General features: G+C 46.6%; 2 protein-coding genes, 1 long non-coding RNA gene and 1 pseudogene across 4 annotated transcripts in view; 1 reads left to right on the top strand and 3 right to left on the bottom strand.

The window, feature by feature from the left end:
- The window catches only part of LOC149467092 (cytosolic 10-formyltetrahydrofolate dehydrogenase), a 78,084-nt gene extending 71,035 nt beyond the window's left edge, over positions 1-7,049 (bottom strand). The window contains exon 1 of the mRNA XM_089672288.1: positions 6,885-7,049. The gene's annotated coding sequence lies outside the window, so the exon portion shown is untranslated. The remainder of the gene's footprint in view (positions 1-6,884) is intronic.
- A 2,785-nt stretch (positions 7,050-9,834) lies between these two features.
- LOC149467091 (U2 spliceosomal RNA) lies at positions 9,835-9,950 on the top strand (annotated as a pseudogene).
- Positions 9,951-18,426: 8,476 nt separating this feature from the next.
- LOC149467090 (uncharacterized) lies at positions 18,427-19,460 on the bottom strand. The gene is made up of 2 exons (XR_016312031.1): positions 18,822-19,460; positions 18,427-18,714 (listed from the first exon to the last, which is right to left on the bottom strand). It is a non-coding gene; the product is annotated as an uncharacterized LOC149467090 (long non-coding RNA).
- A 2,957-nt stretch (positions 19,461-22,417) lies between these two features.
- Positions 22,418-25,764, bottom strand: part of CFAP100 (cilia and flagella associated protein 100) — a 28,431-nt gene continuing 25,084 nt past the window's right edge. For both annotated transcript variants that reach the window (XM_089672287.1, XM_089672286.1), the window contains exons 15-16: positions 25,178-25,271; positions 22,418-22,604 (exon numbers count right to left, since the gene is read on the bottom strand). In XM_089672287.1, the coding sequence (XP_089528413.1) occupies positions 22,491-22,604; positions 25,178-25,271 (208 nt within the window). In that variant the 3' untranslated portion in view covers positions 22,418-22,490. The remainder of the gene's footprint in view (positions 22,605-25,177; positions 25,272-25,764) is intronic.

The following is a 25,764-nucleotide window of genomic DNA, read 5'->3' as shown; positions in this document are numbered from 1 at the left end:
CTGTGATAATAAAGCCCAAGGCCATGCTAACACTGTACACATTTACTACCAAACAAACCAGTTTCCACGCAATGGTGGGTGCTGGCCCCTTTCCACCAATCAGATAACGGATCTGCTCGAGCCTCCCATGGGTTTTCCCAATCAGCTAGGAGCATGTAAATCAGTCCCGGCATGTTCTCAGGGGTTACTGCAGTTTAGAGACCTTACCTTCTGGGCGTAATCACATTTCTTTCAAGTCATAAAGGATCAAGGTGCAGAAATAAATTCAGGCCACTGAAAGATTATCCGCTGAATTGTGACATTAAAAGATAGGAAATGTTGCTGATTTATTTTAACAGATGTATCTAGTTCAGAAATTCTCAACCTTATTTTAGTCTCAGCACCGAAGTGTGTAAGATCTTGAGGCCTTCCAAAATCAATCTGAAACCTGAACCTGGGACGATGGATACAACCACCTTTATAAAATTAACTTCACATCAAAGGTCCTCCCTTCATATCAGGGGTCCTCCCATCACATCAGACATTCTCCCATCACATCAGAGGTCCCCTCACCACATCAGAGGTTCTTTCATCACATCAGAGGTCCTCCCATCACATCAGAGGTTCCCCCATCACATCAGAGGTCCTCCCATCACACCAGAGGTTCCCCCATCACATCAGAGGTCCTCCCATCACATCAGAGGTTCCCCCATCACATCAGAGGTCCTCCCATCACATCAGAGGTTCCCCCATCACATCAGAGGTCCTCCCATCACATCAAAGGTTCTCCCATTACATCAGAGATTCTCCCATCAGAGCAAAGATCCTCCCATCACACTAGTGGTTCCCTCATTACATCAAAGGTTCTCTCATCACATCAGAGTTTGTTCTATCACATCAGAGATTTTCTCATCACATCAGAGTTTCTTCTATCACATCAGAGGTTCTCTCATCACATAAGAGATTATTCCATCACATCAGAGGTCCCCCCATCATATCAGGGGTCCTCCCATCACATCAGAGGTTCTCCCATCAAATCAGAGGTCCACTCATCACATCAAAGGTCCTCCCATCACATCAGAGGTCCCCCCATCATATCAGGGGTCCTCCCATCACATCAAAGGTCCTCCCATCACATCAGAGGTCCCCCCATCATATCAGGGTTCCTCCTTTCACATCAGAGGTTCTCCCATCACATCATCTCCCTACCACATCAGAAGTTCTTCCATCTCATCAGAGGTCCTTCCATCACATCAGAGGTCCTCCCTTCACATTAGAGATTCTCCCATCACAGCAGAGATCCTCCCATCACATCAGAGGTTCCCCCACCACATCAGAGGCCCTCCCATCACATCAAAGGTCCTCCCATCACATCAGAGGTCCCCCCATCATATCAGGGTTCCTCCCATCACATCAGAGGTTCTCCCTTCACATCATCTCCCTACCACATCAGAAGTTCTTCCATCGCATCAGAGGTCCTTCCATCACATCAGAGGTCCTTCCAGCACATCAGAGATCCTCCACCACATCAAAGGTCCTCCCATCACATTAGAGATTCTCCCATCACAGCAGAGATCCTCCCATCACATCAGAGATTCTCCCATCACATCAGAGGTTCCCCCACCACATCAGAGGCCCTCCCATCACAGCAAAGATTCTCACATCGCATTAGAGGCTCTCCCATCTCATCAGATGTCCCCCCATCACATCAAAGGTCCTCCCATCACAGTAGAGATTCTCCCATCACATCAGAGGACCCCCCATCACATCAGAGGTCCCCCCCATCACATCAGAGGACCCCCCATCACATCAGAGGCCCCCCCCATCACATCAGAAGTCTCCCCATCACTTCAAAGGTCCTCCCATCACATTAGAGATTCTCCCATCACAGCAGAGATCCTCCCATCATATCAAAGATTCTCCCACCACATCAGAGGTCATCCCATCACATCGGAGCTCCCCTTCAGATCAGAGACCTCCCTGTCAGAGTTCTCCCTTCACGTCAGAGGCCCTTATCACATTACAGTCCCTCTTATATATCAAAGGCCAGCTTGTTCATAAGAGTTCCCCATCATATTACAATACCCTGATGACAGAGCCCCCCTCCCCCATTGGCTGGGAAATGCAGATGATTGGCCTGGACAGGTGATGGCTTCATGGTGGACTTGGGTTCAGATCCTAATCCGAACACACCTGGGATCATCACTAGTGATGAGTTGGTCACATTTTCACCTCCAGGAGCAGTTCACTTTGCTGCCATCCTAAATGGGTGGATATCATGACAATCAGGAATAAGGATGGGGGGGGGGGGTCTTATTTTCTATGTTATCAGCATCCTTTCATGTGTAAATTACATCCACAGATGTATCTGGTCAGTTTTTATCTGTGTTGCAATACCAAGTTTTGAATATTGCCAGCCCTCCCTGCCTGGCCAATGGGGCAGAATGCAAATATGTGGCAGTAAATGATGCCAGGTCTACCTGATCTACAAGTCCGGCTGGTTAGCAGTGCCATTCAGTATAACTGCAAGCCTGGTCCAGATATAATAAAGAGAACCGGTCTAACAGCTACTACCTGTATCAGCTGAGGCTTGTAGATATATAAAGAGAGTCAGATTGTTTGATAAACAGACAATGAATACAGATAGCAATAGAGACAGAAGGACAGACAGACAGACAGACAGACAGACAGACAGACAGACAGACAGACAGACAGACAGACAGACAGACAGACAGACAGACAGACAGACAGACAAAGGTGGGGTTGATTTACTACAACTGCAGAGTGCAAAATCTGGTGCAGCTCTGCATAGAAACCAATCAGCTTCCAGGTTTTATTGTTAATATATTGAATCCGGCCAAAATTGTAGTATTTCAAATATATATCAATATATTTGGGGAGAATATTTTTTAAATATATTTCAAATATACTTTTCTTCCATGTTATTGGTCAAAGGTGAGAGGGAGCGAAAGGAGATTTACTACAACTGCAGAGTACAAAATCTGGTGCAGCTCTGCATAGAAACCAATCAGCTTCCAGGTTTTATTGTTAAAGCTTAACTAAACAGGCTGAAGTTAGAAGCTGATTGGCTGCCATGCACAGCTGCCCCCGGGCAATAGGGGATCATGGGGCCCCTGTGTCCTTGCCCAAATTCAAAAAAGCCTATGAAAGGTACCAGGGGCATCTCATGGGGCACCCTACTGACCCCGGGCCCTTGGGCAGTGCCCAAGTTTCCAAATGGTCAGTTCGTCCCTGGCTCCACCCAAAAGGGGAAGTTCCACTTTAAGGACTGCTCCCCAGCTCCCCATTAAGGATTGGCACCTTTGGGGGGCGGGGGGGAGCAGGTACCCGAATTTGACAGGTACCCGCTCCCACTTCCGGTCTGATCACCTAGGCGATCGGAAGCGGAAGGTGTCCTCCCTCCCTGTAGTCTTTTGGGACACGTGACAGGTCCCAGAAGACTACAGGACCATTTAGGAAGCGCAGCGCTACTCGCGCATGCGCAGTGGGCACCCGGCTGTGAAGCCGCAAGCTATCACAGCCGGGTGCCCACACTGAAGATGCCGGCCTCCTGGAATACAGGACAGCCGGTGAAACGGGCTGCGGGGGACACACCACGGGACTGAGGGACAGGTAAGTGGCTGTTTTTTTAAAAGTCAGCAGCTACAGTTTTTGTAGCTACTTACTTTTATTTTTTGATAGGTTGAGTGGAACTCCGCTTTCATTGACCAAGCTGAAGCTAGAAGCTGATTGGCTCCCATGCACAGCCGCACCAGGTTCTGAGTGCTCCAGTTTTAGTAAATCTCTCCCATTCTGCACATCTATAGATATATTTCTTGTGTCCTCATTTACTCTTTTCTGCCACCCAAATCCTTCCAGTACAATGCTCATATTGTTGGCTGCAGGATCCTGATCTGATTTGTACCCAAACATAATAGAAGGGATGACATTGGAGAAACTGGCTCTGCCGGCGCAGGGTTGGCACAAGGCTCCATGTGTCACCTAAAACCTCCTGACTTGCTGACCTTAGTAAGTAGATCATCTGAACTTCTATTTCAGGAGACGGTTATAAGGCTTCATGCACACTGGGACTTTTGTAAATGTTCTTCTAGCAGGAGAAAAGCAGCTTCAGAAACGTGCCTAAACTGCGTTTTTGCAAGTGCGCTTAGATGCGTTTGGGCGCATTTAGGCGCGTCAACCACTTGCCTGTTTGTTGATTACATTGGCCAGAATATTCATTTATTCTGGCCACTGAAATGAAAAAAAAAAATGATCAAGTGCTAAATGTGCGATAAACTCCTCTCCTGAACACGATTTTCTGTAAAGGGGCGTCTAACATTTCAGTGTGCAGGAGGACTAAGGCTGGTTATAGATGGCCATTTATCGGCCGAATTGTCAGCCGATAAATGAAAAATTGGTCGTTGCTGCCATGGATGCTGCCACTAATGCTTATGAAAAACGGCCGTTTTTCGTGGATCTTCCAGCATGACCGATAAAAATAAACGAGAAGATCCGCGAAAAATGGCCAACGGTATTGTGCCACTAACGGCGTGAACATCAGCCGATTTTTCATGCGGACAAAAATTCGGCCGATAAACGACCCGTCTATGGCCTGCATAAGACGGGAGCACTGATTACATATCAACACATCAGAAGATACAAAGTTACATCAGAAGATACAAAGTTACATGTTGATACAATCTTTTTGTATACAAGAAAATACAATTCTCTTCTATGCACAGCCTGATGAGATCTGCACTTGTTTGTTATCACGCGCAGAGACTTTCCAGCATGCTGGAAAATATTCACAGCTGATGAGAAGGGAACGATGTCTTCAGCCAGCGCATGCTACATCCAATCGTTCGCCAATTGAGGCAGGCGATGGTGGTCCCTCCGCCGAACTTCTCAGTAAAGATCGCCCCCAACCACCACTGATTATGTATTTGTCAAGTCAAACATTTTTTAACGTTTTGGATAAATTTGAGAAGGATTAGAACCCCTGTTGGGTTACTACTGCTATTCGTTGCTTTCTTTTGGTGGCCATAAACACTCCAATTTTGTAACCAGTTGTTGTGCAATTCGATCAAACACCGACTGAACAGCCATAACTTCCCTTCCATTCGATTTAAACTCATTGAGATCAGAATCAGCCCAACTGAGCTGATCGACCAGAGCAGAAATGTATCGATCGTTTTGCATCAATTGGCAGCACTGAGCTGACTCGATCATAAATTTGATCGTATTATTATCGATCTGCATTTTGAGGTCGCATGGTGGAAACAGAGATATGATCATAACCTCCAACTATTGATCGGATTTCACTTCCACGTATGCGATACATTAATTGATTGTGTTATCGACTATCAATCAATTCTTTACATTTGGAGAGATTATTGCAGGCTTTCACGCAGTCAGTCCAATAGTACCTGACTAAGGTCTTATTTACTATGGCAGCAGCCCTCGCCACCCTCGTGAAAAACGAACCACAGTGGATCGCTTTTTAGAGGGCAGTTTAGGTATGTCACCTCCTCACCACCAGTTTTAACCCTGAAAAGCCCTCACTACAGGACGGTTGCAGCATGTGTACAACATAATATGTTTTCTGTGTTAGTTTAAGGGGCCCACACAGCCACCTATTTTCACTGGACCCCTAAGGGTTTATTCACACTTGCAGCAAGGGGGCGGTAAAACAAGGCTTTTGGGTTGCAGTTTTACCACCTACCTGAACAAGGGCAATCAGGGCTGTACACGTGTCCATGGTAATATACCAAAGGGATGGTACCTCCGGAGGTAAAAATGATCTCATATCCATCCTCTACATATGTCTAATAATTACACACATGCAAACAATAAACAGGGTGTCACCTTCTGCGGGCCTTATCGTTGCTGAGCGCAGCCCATACAAGTCTATGGGGTCCTGGAACAACCGTCCTTTACCTGCCTGCAATGCACACAATTGTGGTACACTGCGGCGGCATTTACAGGGTTAAATCAGGAAGTGAGAAGGGGATATGTCACATACCCTCTGAAAAGCAATCCACCATATATTGCTTTTCATAGGGGAGGTCACAGCTACCGCACATAAAAGTAGCTTGTACAGTGTCATTGCCATTAGCAACCAGTAAACGCACCACTATCGACTTTTTGGCGCAGGTTCTACAGTAAAAGCCAACGTCTTATTGGCTGCTAAGAAGAGCAGATATGATACAGGGGCATGGGTGGACTTACCATTTGGGAACTCGGGCACTACCCGAGGGCCCGGGGTCAGTAGGGGGCCCCATGAGATGTCCCTGGCAGGGGCGGACTGACCATTTGAGAACTCGGGCATTGCCCGGGGGCCTGGGGTCAGTAGGGGGCCCCATGAGATGTCCCTCGGTGCTTTTTTGAGTGTGGGCGAGGACACAGGGGCCCCATGATCCCCTATTGCCCAGGGGCCCCATGAGTTTTCAGTCCGCCTCTGGTCCCTGGTAACTTTTTATAGGCTTTTTTGGGTGTGGTTTGAGTGTGGGCGAGGACACAGGGGCCCCATGATCCCCTATTGCCCGGGGGCCCCATGAGTTGTCAGTCCGCTCCTGCATAGGGGGCTTACTTTCTTCTAGTAAAATCATGAATATGTCTGGAAGCAAATAGAAGGCGTTCCAGCTGTTGTAGAACCACAAGTCCCAGCAGATCTGCAGTCCCATTGCAATGTCACGGCTACGAGTAACAGATCAGAATGAATCCTCTACTGGAACTGATCAGAATTCCCTTTCCATTGATCCGATATTGGTAAAATGATTGGCATGGATCGCTGCACTTCAATGTCCCTATTGCTCTGTGCCTTGATCAGAGGTGACACCCCCATTGTGTACCCCCTAGCTGCAGAGCTCAGCCCCCCACATACAGCATGCATGCCCTGCACTCACCTGGACTCAGGAAGACCCGGAGGAAGCACCGATCTGAATGCTGAAGGAGCCGAGTGACCGGAGAGTCAGGAGGTGGGAAGGAGGAGGAGGAGTCGCTGTGTATGGATGTGGCCAGTGTCAGTACAAAGCAGGCAACCCTGGAACAATGCGATGGGAGGGGGGCTCTCCTAATCTGCACTCCTTTTCATGTAGATTTGCTGGCAGACAGTGCCGGATAGAGAAGGGGGACAGCTAATGTGCGCAGTGTCAGACCTAGAACACAGCTAATGTGCGCAGTGTCAGACCTAGAACACAGCTAATGTGCGCAGCGTCAGACCTAGTACACAGCTAATGTGCGCAGTGTCAGACCTAGAACACAGCTAATGTGCGCAGCGTCAGACCTAGTACACAGCTAATGTGCGCAGCGTCAGACCTAGTACACAGCTAATGTGCGCAGCGTCAGACCTAGTACACAGCTAATGTGCGCAGCGTCAGACCTAGTACACAGCTAATGTGCGCAGCGTCAGACCTAGTACACAGCTAATGTGCGCAGCGTCAGACCTAGAACACAGCTAATGTGCGCAGCGTCAGACCTAGTACACAGCTAATGTGCGCAGCGTCAGACCTAGTACACAGCTAATGTGCGCAGCGTCAGACCTAGTACACAGCTAATGTGCGCAGCGTCAGACCTAGTACACAGCTAATGTGCGCAGCGTCAGACCTAGTACACAGCTAATGTGCGCAGCGTCAGACCTAGTACACAGCTAATGTGCGCAGCGTCAGACCTAGTACACAGCTAATGTGCGCAGCGTCAGACCTAGTACACAGCTAATGTGCGCAGCGTCAGACCTAGTACACAGCTAATGTGCGCAGCGTCAGACCTAGAACACAGCTAATGTGCGCAGCGTCAGACCTAGTACACAGCTAATGTGCGCAGCGTCAGACCTAGTACACAGCTAATGTGCGCAGCGTCAGACCTAGTACACAGCTAATGTGCGCAGCGTCAGACCTAAAACACAGCTAATGTGCGCAGCGTCAGACCTAGTACACAGCTAATGTGCGCAGCGTCAGACCTAGTACACAGCTAATGTGCGCAGCGTCAGACCTAGTACACAGCTAATGTGCGCAGCGTCAGACCTAGTACACAGCTAATGTGCGCAGCGTCAGACCTAGTACACAGCTAATGTGCGCAGCGTCAGACCTAGTACACAGCTAATGTGCGCAGCGTCAAACCTAGTACACAGCTAATGTGCGCAGCGTCAGACCTAGTACACAGCTAATGTGCGCAGCGTCAGACCTAGTACACAGCTAATGTGCGCAGCGTCAGACCTAGTACACAGCTAATGTGCGCAGCGTCAAACCTAGTACACCGCTAATGTGCGCAGCGTCAAACCTAGTACACAGCTAATGTGCGCAGTGTCAAACCTAGTACACACAATGAGAAAATCAGAAGAAAAATACTGCATTTGGAGCGATCGTCGGACAATCTGATCGTTAGTACGCAGCTTTCGAGAGCCAATCACAACAGTTATAATTAGTATAATATTTGTACGAAATAAAATGAATACAATACAATATAGTACAACACAATACATTACAACACAATACAATACAATACAATACATTGCAATACAATGCATTACAATAAAATACAGTACAATATAATACAGTACAATACAATATAATACAATATAATTCAGTACAATACAATATAATACAGTACAATACAATATAATACAGTACAATATAATACAATACAATATAATACAATACAATATAAAACAATATAATACAATACAATATAATACAATACAATATAATACAGTACAATATAATACAATATAATTCAGTACAATACAATACAGTACAATACAATATAATACAATACAATATAATACAATACAATATAAAACAATATAATACAATACAATATAATACAATACAATATAATACAGTACAATATAATACAATATAATTCAGTACAATACAATACAGTACAATACAATATAATACAGTACAATACAATACAGTACAATACAATATAATACAATACAATACAATATAATACAATACAGTACAATACAATACAATACAATACAATACAATATAATACAATACAGTACAATACAATATAATACAGTACAATACAATACAGTACAATACAATACAATACAATATAATACAATACAGTACAATACAATACAATACAATACAATACAATATAATTCAGTACAGTACAATACAATACAATACAATATAATACAATATAATACAATACAGTACAATACAATACAATACAATACAATACAGTACAATACAATACAATACAATACAATACAGTACAATACAATACAATACAGTACAATACAATACAATACAATATAATACAATACAGTACAATACAATACAATACAATACAATACAGTACAATACAATACAATACAATACAATACAGTACAATACAATACAATACAGTACAATACAATATAATACAATACAATACAGTACAATATAATACAATACAGTACAATACAATACAATACAATACAATACAGTACAATACAATACAATACAATACAATACAATACAATATAATACAATACAGTACAATACAATACAATACAATACAATACATCGCTTCTGAAGTTGTATTGTGTTGTACGAGGATTTTCGTAACTTTAATAACCTACTGGTTTTCGATAGACTAGCATGCAAAAAAATGAACAACCATTCACATGATATTCTTATTATGAGTACTAAGCTTTAGACCAGGGGTCTCCAAACTTTCTAAACAAAGGGCCAGTTTACTGTCCTGCAGACTTTAGGGGGGGCTGAACTGTGGCCCTTGGGAGTAGAAAACGTCCCAACGTCAGTGGGAAGAGACAAGGTCCCATCTTTGGTGACAGTGGGAGGGATAGTGCCTGCATTGTGGTGGTGTATGGCAGAATCAAATATTGCATGCAGTAATTTTATCGCTTCTCGGCCTTTTGGCTAAGATCAAGTGTAGTATCTGTTCTTATCAGTGTCCAGTGGGGGTGCTCCCGACCATTCTAGCTTTGCGGGGATGGTTGTTGTATAGTACCCTCACTGGAATGATGGGGGTCCGGAAGGCTAGTACCGGAGGGACAGAAACCGGGGAGCGCCACGAGTTAAGCTGGGGCCCCGGGAGTAATTCCTCTGGGAAGACTGGAAAGACCCAGTACCTCCTGATTTGGACGGATCTACCTTGGTCTGGCCAGGGGCTGGGGACGCAAAAAGTCCGCAAACTCAGTGTCCCCTGGGGAAGACGCTCTCAGGGGTGTCACTAGTAACACTTGGGTGTGGGACCCCACGGTGTGAAGATGACACATGGCCACTGTTTTTCACCTCTTTTTGCACAGCGCCCTAAGGACCAGGCCTTTTGGCTAAGTTCAGGGCAATTTTTGCTACGGGCCTCAGGGCCTGGTCTGTGCACGATTCGGCACGGTACCACTTTTTTATTTTTTCTTTCTCTTATTTATTACGCACTTACCCACGTTTGTCACTTTTTCTTTGCCTTATGTGTGTGTTTTTCACAGATGGAGGGTGTGGGTCCTCGGGCCTACCCTGAAGTCTAGGGGGAGGATGTGTGGCCATACGGTTCCTTCCTCCCCTGATCCCTAGGAGGCTCTTCTCCGGGAGAGTCCCCTTGCCTAGTACTGAATGTCCGGCTTCGGCTGGGCATAGGGAACGGTGGTCCACCAGGCCTTTTGGCCAGGAGGACCAAGTGGGAACCTTGTCCCCGTCAGGAGCTTCGTGCCCCGGGGGATCAGGGTAAGCGGTCAAAGCCCCTTTAGGGGTAGGACACAGCACACCCCTAAGTGCACTTTTTCGTGTGGTGTTTTGCACTTGCACATTTTTTGTGAACACTTACGGGTTTTTACGTTATAGTTGCACGTTTGCGGACTTAAAAAAAAAAAAAAAAATGCAGTAATTTTTTTGAGTACATTGCATTGCAAAAAGGAACTACTGCTCCACAATGCATCTCCACTGACCAGAGCCAGACCTCCAGAAAGAAGAATAAAAAACAAATAAATTATTATTATTATACAGAATTTATATGGCGCCAACAGTTTGCTCAGCGCTTTACAAAATAAAGGGAGACAATACAGTAACAATACAGTTCAATACAAGAGGGTTAGGAGGGCCTGATCCTGGGAGCTTACAATCTAAGAGGGAGGGGCTAGTGGAACAAAAGGTAATAACTGTGGGGGGGATGGACTGGTAGGAGGAATAGAAGATTCCGTTATTAGCTGAGGGCAGGATAGGCTTCCCTGAAGAGATAAGTTTTCAGAGATCACCTAAAAGTGGGCAGAGTAGGCGATAATCTGATAAATTGGGGTAGAGAATTCCAGAGGATGGGGGATGCTCTAGAGAAGTCCTGGAGATAAGCATGGGAGGAGGAGACAAGGGAGCTAGAGAGCAGGAATATGGTTTGGGTGATATTTGGAGACAAGATCGGTGATGTAATTTGGGGCAGAGTTATAAATGGCTTTATATGTGATTGTTAATGTTTTGAATTTTATCCATTGGGCAATGGGAAGCCAGTGGAGGGATTGGCAGAGAGGGGTGGAGGACACTGAGTGGAGGCCAGTGGAGGGATTGGCAGACAGGGATGGAGGACATTGAATGAAGTCCAGTGGAGGGATTGGCAGAGAGGGGTGGAGGACACTGAGTGGAGGCCAGTGGAGGGATTGGCAGAGAGGGATGGAGGACACTGAGTGGAGGCCAGTGGAGGGATTGGCAGACAGGGATGGAGGACATTGAATGAAGTCCAGTGGAGGGATTGGCAGAGAGGGATAGAGGACACTGAGTGGAAGCCAGTGGAGGGATTGGCAGAGAGGGGTGGAGGACACTGAATGGAGGCCAGTGGAGGGATTGGCAGAGAGGGGTGGAGGACACTGAGTGGAGGCCAGTGGAGGGATTGGCAGACAGGGATGGAGGACATTGAATGAAGTCCAGTGGAGGGATTGGCAGAGAGGGGTGGAGGACACTGAGTGGAGGCCAGTGGAGGGATTGGCAGAGAGGGATGGAGGACACTGAGTGGAGGCCAGTGGAGGGATTGGCAGACAGGGATGGAGGACATTGAATGAAGTCCAGTGGAGGGATTGGCAGAGAGGGATAGAGGACACTGAGTGGAAGCCAGTGGAGGGATTGGCAGAGAGCGGTGGAGGACACTGAATGGAGGCCAGTGGAGGGATTGGCAGAGAGGGGTGGAGGACACTGAATGGAGGCCAGTGGAGGGATTGGTAGAGAGGGATGGAGGACACTGAGCGGAGGTCAGTGGAGGGATTGGCAGAGAGGGGTGGAGGACACTGAATGGAGGCCAGTAGAGGGATTGGCAGAGAGGGTTGGAGGACACTGAGTGGAGGTCAGTGGAGGGATTGGCAGAGAGGGGTGGAGGACACTGAGCGGAGGCCAGTGGAGGGTTTGGCAGAGAGGGGTGGAGGACACTGAGTGGAGGCCAGTGGAGGGATTGGCAGAGAGGGGTGGAGGACACTGAGTGGAGGCCAGTGGAGGGATTGGCAGAGAGGGGTGGAGGACACTGAGTGGAGGCCAGTGGAGGGATTGGCAGAGAGGGGTGGAGGACACTGAGTGGAGGCCAGTGGAGGGATTGGCAGAGAGGGGTGGCAGATACAGAACGGTTAGTAAGGTGGATGAGTCTGGCAGCAGCATTCATGATAGACGGAAGAGGGGATAGCCTGCAATGAGGTCAGCCAATGAGGAGGGAGTTACAGTAGTCAAGGCGAGAGATAACAAGGGAGTGAATAAGTTGCTTAGTGGTTTCCGAGGTTAGGAACGGCCGTATCTTGGAGATGTTGTGGAGGTGAAGTCTACAAGATTTGGACAGGGATTGGATTTGGGGCTGAAAGGACAGATGGGAGTCCAGGATTACACCTAGCACCCTGGCATGAGGGGAGGGACTGATGATTGTATTATTGATCTTGATGGAGAAGTCAGGGGAGGGGGCACGGGCTGGGGGGAATACTAAGAGCTCAGTTTTAGACTAGAGATAAGACAGAGCAAAAGCAAACACTTGGGGGGTGGATTGGGACAACACTCACAGAGGGGGTGGTAAAACTGTTGGATAATGAGTGAGGAAACCCATGTCCAAATTAAGGCCGTTATCTTTTGTATTAAATAGAAATATCATTCTTCGTCCAAAAGTTTTCCTTTCCTGGATAGTTTTGAAAGTTCCCTTTAAGAACTAAGATATTGAGGTCTTCCATAGTGTGGTCCGGTTGTGCGAAATGATGTCCCCCAGGTGTGCAGAAGTCATCTTCTTTATGTTCCTTGATGGTATGTCTGGACAAATACATCCTTGTTCACAACTTCTGTCCTGTTCCACCAACATAACATCCTTTTGCTGCATTTTCTGCATTTTTTTTGTTTTAATGGTTGAACTGGATGGACTTTTATCTTTTTCAGCCAGACTAACTATGTAACTATGATAAGGTACACAACATGAGTGGAGGTGCAGCTGTATGATCCGGTGATATTGAAGGTCCCTTTTGAGTGTCTGACACTTTTTGATGGATCAATTCGGTTGCACAGTTTGCAGCATTTTTATTGCAGGGTTTGCATCCATTATTTGTGCCATCACAATCTGAAGGATGTTCCCTATGGATTAGTTTATTTCTGAGGGTGGGGGGGGGGGGGGGGGTTGTCTGAAGGCCAGTATTGGGGGGTTGTCTGAAGGCCAGTATTGGGGGGTTGTTTGAAAGCCAGTATTGGGGGGTTGCTGGAATATTTCTTTCAGAGTTCCATCCTCTCTTATGATGGGTTGTAAATCTTTGATTATTTTTCTTGTTCCTTCTAGTGCTGGGTTGTATGTGGTTACTAGAGGTACACGGTAGTTTGTTTTTTTCTCTTTGTATTGGAGTAGATTTCTCTACTCCAATACAAAGAGTAGAGTCTTGCACAGGGGGATTCGTGCACAGGGGGAGTCGTGCAGAGGGGAGTCATGCACAGGGGGAGACGTGCAGAGGGGAGTTGTGCATAGGGGGAGTCGTGCAGAGCGGGAGTCGTGCACAGGGGGAGTCATGCACAGGGGAGTTGTGCATAGGGGGAGTCGTGCAGAGCGGGAGTCGTGCACAGGGGGAGTCGTGCACAGGGGGAGTCTTGCACAGGGGGAGTCATGCAGAGGGGGAGTCGTGTAGAAGGAGAGTCGTGCATAGAGGCAGTCGTGCACAGGGGGAGTCTTGCACAGGGGGTGTCTTGCACAGGGGGAGTCATGCACAGGGGAAGTCGTGCACAGGGGGAGTTCTGCAGAGGGGGAGTCGTGCACAGGGGGAGTTGTGCAGAGGGGGAGTCGTGTGCAGGGGGAGGGGAGTCGTGCACAGGGGGGAGTCGTGCAGAGGGGGAGTCGTGTACAGGGGGAGTTGTGCAGAGCGGGAGTCTTGCACAGGGGGAGTCGTGCACAAGGGGAGTCTTGCACAGGGGGAGTCGTGCACAGGGGGAGTCGTGCACAGGGGGAGTCTTGCACAGGGGGAGTCTTGCACAGGGGGAGTCCTGCAGAGGAGGAGTCTTGCACAGGTGGAGTTGTGCACAGGGGTAGTCGTGTACAGGGGGAGTCTTGCACAGGGGGAGTCGTGCACAGGGGGAGTCTTGCACAGGGGAAGTCGTGCACAGGGGGAGTCATGCAGAGGGGGAGTCTTGCACAGGGGGAGTCTTGCACAGGGGGAGTCGTGCACAGGGAGAGTCGTGCACAGGGAGAGTCGTGCAGAGGGGGAGTCTTGCACAGGGGGAGTCTTGCACAGGGAGAGTCGTGCAGAGGGGGAGTCTTGCACAGGGGGAGTCTTGCACAGGGGGAGTCGTGCAGAGGGGGAGTCTTGCACAGGGAGAGTCGTGCACAGGGAGAGTCGTGCAGAGGGGGAGTCTTTCACAGGGGGAGTCTTGCACAGGGGGAGTCGTGCACAGCACTGGCTGTGTAACTTAGCTAACTCAGCGGCACTGAGAATGACCGGGACGACCAGCGGTGCAGGGAGAGCACACAGGCATGACTAAGCTCGGAATACGTGACACCCTTCTGTTAATGATTACTTTCTTTATTTCACCTTTATTTTCTTTCATATCACTCCATCTTTATTTAGTCCAGCATGGCGAAAGTCCCGAATCCGACAGTCACATTGGTAAAACCATTCTTTTTTTACTACCACAATCTTTATTAGGTGAATTGGAGAAATACCAGGACCCAATGACACTTCCGGGTTGCAGTAAAGCATGGCATCGCATGTAAGGTGTTGCTGAGTTGTGGAGCCATTCAAAATGAAACCTCCAGTGCATAGGGATAGTGCCCCATCATTGGTGTCAGGGGGAGGAATAGTGTCCTGTCATTGGTATCAGTGGGAGGAATAGGGCCCCATCATTGGTGTCAGTGGGAGGAATAGTGCGCCATCATTGGTATTAGTGGGAGGAATAGTGCCCCATCATTGGTGTCAGTGGGAGGAATAGCACCCCATCATTGGTATCAGTGGGAGGAATAGCGCCCCATCATTGGTATCAGTGGGAGGAATAGCGCCCCATCATTGGTATCAGTGGGAGGAATAGCGCCCCATCATTGGTATCAGTGGGAGGAATAGCGCCCCATCATTGGTGTCAGTGGGAAGAATAGCGCCCCATCATTGGTGTCAGTGGGAGGAATAGCGTCCCATCATTGGTGTCAGTGGGAGGAATAGCGTCCCATCATTGGTGTCAGTGGGAGGAATAGCGCCCCATCATTGGTGTCAGTGGGAGGAATAGCGCCCCATCATTGGTGTCAGTGGGAGGAATAGCGCCCCATCATTGGTGTCAGTGGGAGGAATAGCGCCCCATCATTGATGTCAGTGGGAGGAATAGCGCCCCATCATTGGTGTCAGTGGGAGGAATAGCGCCCCATCATTGGTGTCAGTGGGAGGAATAGCGCCCCATCGTTGGTGTCAGTGGGAGGAATAGTGCCCCATCGTTGGTTTCAGTGGGAGGAATAGTGCCCCATCGTTGGTGTCAGTGGGAGGAATAGTGCCCCATCGTTGGTTTCAGTGGGAGGAATAGTGCCCCATCATTGGTGTCAGTGGGAGGAATAGTGCCCCATCATTGGTGTCAGTGGGAGGAATAGTGCCCTATTGTTGGTGTAGAATGAATAGTACCTTGTATCAGTGGGAGGAATAATATCCCAAGGGCCTGATAAAGGCAAGCAAAGGGCCACATCTGGCCCCTGTGCCGCAGTTTGAGACCACTGCTCTAGATGAAACTCCAGTGTAGTAAGGTAAAGCACCTGCTACTTTCTCTCTCCTTGTACAGGGTGGCTGGTCTTGTCTCCGCCCCCTCCTATAGTTTTCTGCAGGCAGTCTAGTGGGTGGGGTCTGTTGGGCCCCTCCCACAGCTCGGCACTCTGCACAGGTTATGCACAGCACAATGATGATGTCACCACTACATTTACAAGGTAATATCTAGATTTGCAAAGACATTTGGTGCACACAAAGCAGATTTCTATCCTTTTGTGGCTATGGAGGAATTTTCAGTTTTAAAGAGAGCCTGTCACCTGCTTAATTCTTCTTTTTCCTTTCACCTGGTGATCCTGCCAGTAACACACAACAAGTCCTAGGGTGACAACGCTCACTCACTGCACTGTATCTATGGAGGAGCATTGATGTCACCCCAGGACAGGACTGCTAACACCTTCCACTCTCCTCTTCTCCATCATATAGGGAGGAGGTGTTCTATAGTTACAGGAGATTGCTGAAAAGGATGAAAAGATTCTTTGAGATTTCAGTTCATCACACAGGACGTCACAGGGAAACCTCATTTCTGGCAGGACCAACAGGATTTTTTTTCTGTACTTGCAGAAAAAATATCTTAATCTGAAAACAAATGCAGCCACCACATCTAATAACAGGTTGGCAGCAACAGAATATATTACAGAAACGGGCCATTTGTGCCAGTGTGGATTCTATGCACATAAAGGGGGATGGTAATAGAATCATCAATGCAAGGCTGGGCCAATGGGAGAGCAGAAAAGACAGCTTCCAGATCTGTGCAGTAATCCAGTGTGAGCCGCCCTGTAATAAAGACCGCTCACTGCTGCTCTCTCACCTTGTGCAGGGTGACTGGTCTTGTCTCCGCCCCCTCCTGTAGTTTTCAAAAGTGGGTGGAGCCTGCTGTGCTCCTCCAACAGCTCTGATCCTTGCACAGGCTATGTACAACATGGTGGTGATGTCACGGCTACTTTTACAATGTAATAGCTGGGTTTGCAAAGTCATTTGGTGTACACAATGTGGATTTAAGTCCTTTGTGGCTACCAGAGTTCAGCTTTAAATAATGATCTGGAGTCTGGCTGCCGGCTCTGGGCTGCGGTTACTCATTCACAGGTGGTGTGATAGCGACAAGGTCAGCTTCAGCAAACATTTTCCTTCTTCCAAGTATGGGAAGCATGACACTGCACAGCAGAGCCGCTGAATGGAACAGACTGTGAGCCGCAGCACAACGCACTAAGGCAATGCAGCTCCAACGCATGTGTTACAGCCAGGGTCAGTGCTAGACTGTTTTGCACCCTAGCCAAAACCTGCTACTTGCACCACCTCCAAAAAAAAAAACTTTACCTATAGTTCTACTTCACCCCCCCCCCCCCCAGCACACATCCTCTTTCCCTTCACATTTTCCACTCTAGAACAAATCCTTTCCCCCAAATTTATTTTATTTCAGGTACTTATATAGCGCTGTCAGTTTACACATATATTGTACATTCACATCAGGCCTCACTTATGGGCAGCAGGGTGGCTAAATGGTTAGCACTTCCCCCTGGCAGTACTCAGGTCCTTGGTTTGAATCCCAACCACAGCACTACCTGCCTGGAGTTAGCATGTTCTCCCTGTGCCTGCGTGGGTTTTCTCCAGGTACTCCGGTTTCCTCCCACACTCCAAAGACATGCTGGTAGGTTAATTGTCTCCTGTCTAAATTGTCCCTAGTATGTGTATGTATGAATGTGAGTTAGGGACCTTAGATTGTACACCCCTTGAGGGTTAGGGACCTTAGATTGTACGCCCCTTGAGGGTTAGGGACCTTAGATCGTACGCCCCTTGAGGGTTAGGGACCTTAGATCGTACGCCCCTTGAGGGTTAGGGACCTTAGATCGTACGCCCCTTGAGGGTTAGGGACCTTAGATCGTACGCCCCGTGAGGGTTAGGGACCTTAGATCGTACGCCCCTTGAGGGTTAGGGACCTTAGATCGTACGCCCCTTGAGGGTTAGGGACCTTAGATCGTACGCCCCTTGAGGGTTAGGGACCTTATATCGTACGCCCCTTGAAGGTTAGGGACCTTAGATCGTACACCCCTTGAGGGTTAGGGACCTTAGATCGTACGCCCCTTGAGGGTTAGGGACCTTAGATCGTACGCCCCTTGAGGGTTAGGGACCTTAGATCGTACACCCCTTGAGGGTTAGGGGCCTTAGATTGTACACCCCTTGAGGGTTAGGGGCCTTAGATCGTACTAAACAATATGGTAGTGTGACCAGAGCACCCCTACCTAGAAAAAGGAGGTTACTAAATGATCCACGCGGAGTAATATGGGTTCAAAAATTACAAACAATATTTTATTTGATCACATAGATCATAAGGAGGTTAAACATGAGCACGGTGAACATGTCAAACAGATAAAATCATTTTAAAAGCACTTAGCGTCTTCATTTCAGGGTCATTTTGGCAAGTAGAGTACCATATAAGGCAATATAGGGTAATGGTGTGGTTTGATCCTAGGTTTCCATAAATCTCCAACTTGTATTAGAATGAACCATATATTCTGCAGATATGTTCTCAATATGAGCCAGGATGTGTAGAGTAGCCTCCTGGTGTGTAGAAACTGGAACATAAAAATAAAAAATAGATATATATGAAGATATGGGAGCTGAATCGCACCTAAGCCACACCAAACCTCCCTATACAGTAGTCAGTGGACACTTTCATTACCTTCTCAGTTGTAAGGCTGTCATACCCGCTTCTCAAATGTGGGGACTTCCTGGGTAACCACCCCAAGTGAAACAAAGTCCACAGTGTCAAATGATTCTGGGGATATATATAAAGATTATTGTATAGATCACAGGCATCAAGTAAAACCCTGAAAACAGAGACAAAATATAGGTATATTACCATCAATAAAGATCAAGAAGACTCCCGTCGACTTGAAATAGGATCAGGTCCTTGATGCTTGTTCAAAGGTGCATATGGGGGTGGGAAGCCAGGTAGTCACAATGCGTGAATTCCAAACACATATATTATGTAAGTAGCAGGCCGTGAGTACCTGAGTCTATATACCCAATAAAGGGTTTCCAAAAATTACTCAATCTGAGAAAGATGAAAATTACTCATTTCTTGGGTTTATGGATCCACACTTACATGTTAAGTGAGCCGGAGATATGACTATGACACTAGTCATTCGTGTCATTTCAGGTGGCCTCTTTCTGTTCTATTTTTGTGCCTTAGATCGTACACCCCTTGAGGGTTAGGGACCTTAGATTGTACACCCCTTGAGGGTTAGGGACCTTAGATTGTACACCCCTTGAGGGTTAGGGACCTTAGATTGTACGCCCCTTGAGGGTTAGGGACTGAGGTGAATGTACAATATATATGTAAAGTGCTGCGTAAATTGACGGCGCTATATAAGTACCTGAAATAAATAACCTGCAAGTGGTGTACAATCTAAGGTCCCTAACTCACATTCATACATACACGTACTAGGGACAATTTAGACAGGAGCCAATTAACCTCCCAGCATGTCTTTGGAGTGTGGGAGGAAACCGGAGTACCTGGAGGAAACCCACGCAGGCACAGGGAGAACATGCAAACTCCAGGCAGGCGGTGCTGTGGTTGGGATTTGAACCAATGACCCAGTCGGAAGTGCTAACCATTTAGCCACTATGCTGCTCAATTCCCCCCCCCCAGCATGAATCCCCCCATGTAAATTCTGGTACTTGTACAATTCTTGGCTGTGTCCACAAATGTCTGCCACCTACCAGCCCCTGCTGCAGCTGACTGACTACACAGTTACGATGTACAGTCTTTACATTGGGAGAGAGGAGACGGGGGAAATGCTGCCTCCTGCCTGCAGCAGACTGATGACATCATCTCATCCTCAACAAAGTCTATGATAGCTTAGTCACTGTGCGCAGAGAGTGCGCCCTCAGCGCAGAGACCTCGGCCGCCCACAGATGTATATACTGTGTGTGGAATGTGGGCATTAAAGAGCGCTCTCTTAGCTGTCATACACATGTGTTATGTGGGCGGGAAGAGGTTCATTCACACAGGTGAATACAAGCTGCGCACTCCGCCCAAATCTATATGTTGCTTTTATACGGTGTCAACTAAAAACAAAATGTCAGCTATTATAAGCTGGAAGGGGCCGTGTTCAGTCTAAAATAATAATGTTATCGCAACACGGGAAAAGGAAAACAACGTAACATGTGTACAGTCCCAGGAGCAGCGCCTTATCTGCAGGGACGCCAGGCTCCACCCTTACTTAAAATAGCATCCTTCCAAAACTCGTCATTGTTGCCTTGCCAACTCATGAAAAATGTAGGGAATAAAAATAATAATAATAATTACTATTAGTATTTTTAAGTATTATTATTATTGTTGTTAGTATTATCAACAATAATATTTATATTAATAATGATACCTTAAAAATATTAATATAATAATAATAATATTTTTTATTATTATTAATATGGTGATTATAATTATTATTGTTGTTATTGTTATTATTATTATTATTAATAATAATAAGAAGAAGAAGAATTGTATTATTAATGTTTTATTATTATTATTATTATTATTATTATTATTATTATGGTGATTATAATTATTATTGTTATTATTAATAATAATAATAATAAAAATAATAATAATACGAATTGTATTATTATTGTTTTATTATTATTATTATTATTATTATGGTGATTATAATTATTATTGTTGTTTGTTATTATTAATAATAATAATAATAATAATAATAATAATAATAATAAGAAGAAGAAGAAGAAGAAGAAGAAGAAGAAGAATTGTATTATTATTGTTTTATTATTATTAATATGGTGATTACAATTATTATTGTTGTTCATAATAATAATAATAATAAAAAAACAATAATAATGCAATTATTCTTCTTCTTCTTCTTATTATTATTATTAATAATAATAACAATAATAATTATAATCACCATATTAATAATAATAAAAATTATTAATGACAGCTTCACTGCGTCCGACCGGTTCTGGGAGGGTGCGTTCCGGAAGGACGTCATATGACGTCTTCCCAGAACTGGCCAGCTGCAGTGAAGCTGTCATTCGGCTATCTGCGGTTGGCAAGTCGTTAAAATGGTATTAAATCCAAATGCAAATATTTATTATATTGCAGCTTACAATTTCTTAGATGTGATGGCTGCACTAGTTTTCTTTTTTAGGCTTTCTTTCTTTTATTTTTATCTGGTGACGCAAAAAGTCTGTTGTTTTTCAAAAGAACAAGCTCTCCAACAGAATGTATTGGTTACAAAGATGAAACAAGCCATTTACCATTAGCAGGGGAGCTTACAATGATCAGCTTATATTTACAGCATGTAAAACCTTTATCCCAAAAGGAGATAAAAAAAACTGTTTGCTGTAACTGATTATAAAGTATTAGCTGAAGTTTGGCTTGTTAGTGTATTTAAATCTTCTAGTACATTTACCACTCCCCTTCCCCCAGTCTAACAATGCTGCTGTCCAAAGGTGCCCCGTGTGCTCCTTCCTCCCAAGTGGGGGCATTTTAAGACAGAAGGTGTTTTACTGGCCAGATCACCTTGTGAAAAAAGGCCAAAAGAAAGAAAATGAATGCAGCCATCACATCTGATGGTTGATAAGCTGCACTATATTACATTTTTGGTTTTGGGTTTAATATCACTTTAACCTCTTCATGCCGAGCAGACGCAAATGTCTCCAAGCGTCTGGGCCTTGACACCGAGCGGCCGCACATTTGCGTGCAATTAAAAAAAAAATAATTACTGAGAGCGTGCGCCCCGTGCGTTCCCAGCACACATGTCCGGTACTCACGGAAAGGTCCCGATCTCCTCTTGTGATCAGGAACTTTCCCAATCATGTGACCGCCGTGACAGCGAATCACGGTGGTCACATGACCCTAAAACCCCGACCCTTAAAGGCGCCGGCGCCAAAGGGTTAAATGGGTTCTCTGTATATTCCCAGCAGGAATCCAGTAGCAGGTTTAGGAATATTGTATCCATCGCCCTCTAGTGGATTCTCTCTAGAAATACAGGGAGAACTGGCTGGCTGGTGGTACAGGCATCTTAGCTGCAAAGTCTCACTTTTCCTGTCCGCCATGCCAGGGGTTTGGGGAGATCTTGTAGTGGGGGGGTCCACAGTGGTAAGACCGAGTGTGGGGTTTAACCCTGTCCATTCCACCCAAAATTGACATTTTCAGATAAAGATCAGTATTGGCATCCTTTTCTCACTAGCGGCATGCTGTTATGTGATCTCCATCTCCATGTTTGTTGCATAGAAAATAATGACAGATAACCATTTACTGCAAACATTTATTTCAGCCGAGCACAGGCCAGTTCATCCAGTAATGCTGGCGAGCCTTCATTGGGTATTAGGTGAAGAACAACAGGGCTTCCTCCTTCTCTTTGTCGATTTTGTCCTGGTCCTTGTCTGTTCTGAGCTTCAGCGCAGGTGGATCAGAGCGCGTCATGAGTCTTCTGCCAGTCTGTAAGAGAACGTAGAATCAGCACCAAGGGCGGACTGACCATTTGGAAACTCGGGCACTCTCCTAGGGCCCGGGGTCAGTAGGGGGCCCCATGAGATGCCCCTGGTACCTTTTTCATAGGCTTTTTTGAGTTTGGGCAAGGACAAAGGGGCCCCATGATCCCCTATTGCCCGGGGGCCCCATGAGTTGTCAGTCCGCCCCTGATCAGCACTTATTTATCTGCAACTGTATTAGGGTGAGGGGGAAGGGGGTTGGTGAATCTATAGAAACACACAGCCCTGTAGCCTAGAATGGCAAGGCACTCCCCTGCTCCTCCCCCTTTTTTCAGGCTAACAGACTGCCTCCAGACTACACTGTCCACTGCTAACGCTTTTCTTTGAAGAACAGAAGTTCAGGGAAGCAGCGCCGAGAGAGCAGGAACCAGTAGCATTGACAGTTGTAAACTGCAAGTGCTGGAGTAAGAATTTTTACTGTGGAATGCTCTCTTCTAACTGTAATCCTTATCCCTTGAAAATGATGTGCTTTCATTTATATATTTCATAAGTGTTTATGGGCACCCAATTAGATTTGAAAATGCTTAGAAATACGGGCCAAGTGCCTGAAAAACCATGAGAGCAGTGGTTGTCAACTTATGAGGTACAGATGACCTCCACTGTGGCCCCTGACATGACCAAAGGGTCGCACATAATGTTCACTATACCTCCATTTTAGATTGTAAGCTCTATGGAGCAGGGCCCTCTGTATTGAACTGTACTGTAACTGATCTGTCTGCCCTCATGTTGGAAAGCACAGCTAAAACTGTTGGAGCTATATAAATCTTCTATATTAAGAATAATGTCCCTGGTGTCCAACCTGCAGCCCAAGGGCCACATGCAGCCATTTGGTATGTAACGCCCTCAAGGTTAGCTAGATGGAGGCTGAGTAGCGGCCTGGGATGGGTCAGCCTGGGAGTGACACAGGAGTTCACCTCAGGACAGACTGGGTGGTTCGACAGGTCAGGGCTTCTGGAGCCCTCCCACCTTTCTAGAAACCTGAGAACCTTCTGGAACAGGGGAGGAGGAGGGAAGGAGGCCCAGATCTGCATGTTTGAGGGACCTTGGTCAATCCCCTGGCAGGAGGCTGGACATGGTGCCCAGGGCAACCCTCAAATATGACAGAGTCTGTGAAGAAAGGGGAGTTGGGTGGAAGATGGATTGAGAGGAGTGTGGAGCCTGGGAGGGGGCCCCAGGGAGGGGAGCCTACCTATAAGCTGGATGCTGGACAGGAGGATCTCCACTGCCTAAAGTCTCCCATGGAGGACAACCTGTTAGTGGGGAAGGAGCCAACCCAGGGAAAGGCCTGAAAGCAGCTACCAACCCACCATGCTGACAGGACAGGACAGGACAGTGTGAGTGCTCCTACACCCCCTGGGCCTGATAAGGGGAGAGGGCGGTCAGGTGCAAGCCCAACTAGTCTTCACCTGGGACTGCTTAACTGCAAGCTTTTGGGACCCCCTTGCTTAGGGATACCCTCAGCACAGTTGGGTGAAGAGGAGGATTCATCTGGAGTTTGAAGAGGTACACGGAAACTAGTCCTCCTTTTTGTACATAGTTGCTAAGGCGTTCTCCTCAAGTTCTACAGTTTCTTGGGAATCCCATGTACCCCTAGAACCCATCCAAGTTGTTAACCCCTTAATAAAAACAACTAAAAACCAGCTCAAGGACTGTTTTACTGACTCTGGAAGTACAAGTGTGGAAAATGCATGTTGCCTGGCTGTGCAGGGCTTAGGGGAACCCAATTAAATCCAGCGCCCCTTATGAGGGTAGTGCTACAGGTATTTGATGTGCAGCCTTTGGACCTCAGCAGTCTGTAGTGGGAACATTGATTAGCATTGATCTCTACTAGCCTCCTGTAACATGTTGCCAGATTTGTGTTATCTTCTGCAGCATATCCCCGGCCAAATATGTATCCTGTCCACACTCTCTGACCGTCATTTCCTCTATTACATCTGCAGTCTCTGACAGTCTTCTCAAACATTACATTACAGATATTGAAAATTATGTGCGGCCCTTGGATGATGGCAGGGGCCACATACTGCTATATGGAATACTATAGAAAACTGTGGGCCTACCAGGGGCAAACTGACAACTCATGGGGCCCCCCGGGCAATAGGGGATCATGGGGCCCCTGTGTCCTTGCCCAAACTCAAAAAAGCCTATGAAAAAGGTACCAGGGGCATCTCATGGAGCCCCCTACTGACCCCGGGCCCTTGGGCAGTGCCTGAGTTTCCAAATTGTCAGTCCCCTCCTGGGGCCTACCACGGATGATGGTTAGAGACTATGGACATGCTACAGGTGTGGCTGGAGACATGGTGAAGGACAGAGTCTGGGGATATGGCCGGAGATTGCTGTCATTGCAGTCCCTTTACAAATCAATACTCCCACTACTGACTGCTTGGATTCAAGGACCACACAACAAGTACCGAAGGGCCACAGGTGTCCCTTGGCCTGCAAGATGGACATCAGGGCACTAGAGGCATCTGATCAGAGTTTAATACAAGGAGGAATAAACCCAGAACACGGAGGGATTCTTACTGTTTTCTTAGGGTCGGCTTGTGCTCTCTCCAGGGCCCGACGCAGCCTCTCCTCCTGGTGCAGCTTCTGCTGTTTAATCTTCTCCTCTCTAAGTCTGAGGAATGAAGAGAAGTAAAGTCAGATTTTAAAAGATACAAAAACTTTCATTAAAGCGGTAGAAAACTCAAGATATTACTTTGAAAAGTAGCAGGGACATCCCCATGTGCTAGAGCAGTAGTTCTCACCCTTCCTAAACCTTCCTAATGCCGTGACCCTTTAATACAGCTCCTCATGTTGTGGTGTCCCCCAACCATAAAATTATTTTTGTTGCTACTTCATAACTAATTTTGCAGTGGGAGGAGTAGTGCCACATAATTGGTATCAGTGGGAGGACTAGTGCCACATCATTGGTGTCAGTGGAAGGAATAGTGTCCCATCATTGGTATCAGTGGGGGGAATAGTGTCCCATCATTGGTATCAGTGGGTTGAATAGTGCCCCATCATTGGTGTCAGTGGGAGGAATAGTGCCCCATCATTGGTATCAGTGGGAGGAATAGTGCCCTATCATTGGTGTCAGTGGAAGGAATAGTGCCCCATCATTGGTGTCA

The sequence above is a fragment of the Staurois parvus genome, unplaced genomic scaffold, assembly GCF_062004578.1.
Source record: "Staurois parvus isolate SC_StPar_1 unplaced genomic scaffold, SC_StPar_1.0 ptg000124l, whole genome shotgun sequence".
Taxonomy (NCBI): domain Eukaryota; kingdom Metazoa; phylum Chordata; class Amphibia; order Anura; family Ranidae; genus Staurois; species Staurois parvus.
Note: the sequence above shows the minus strand (reverse complement) of the source record. Positions and strands in the feature narration are given on the sequence as shown.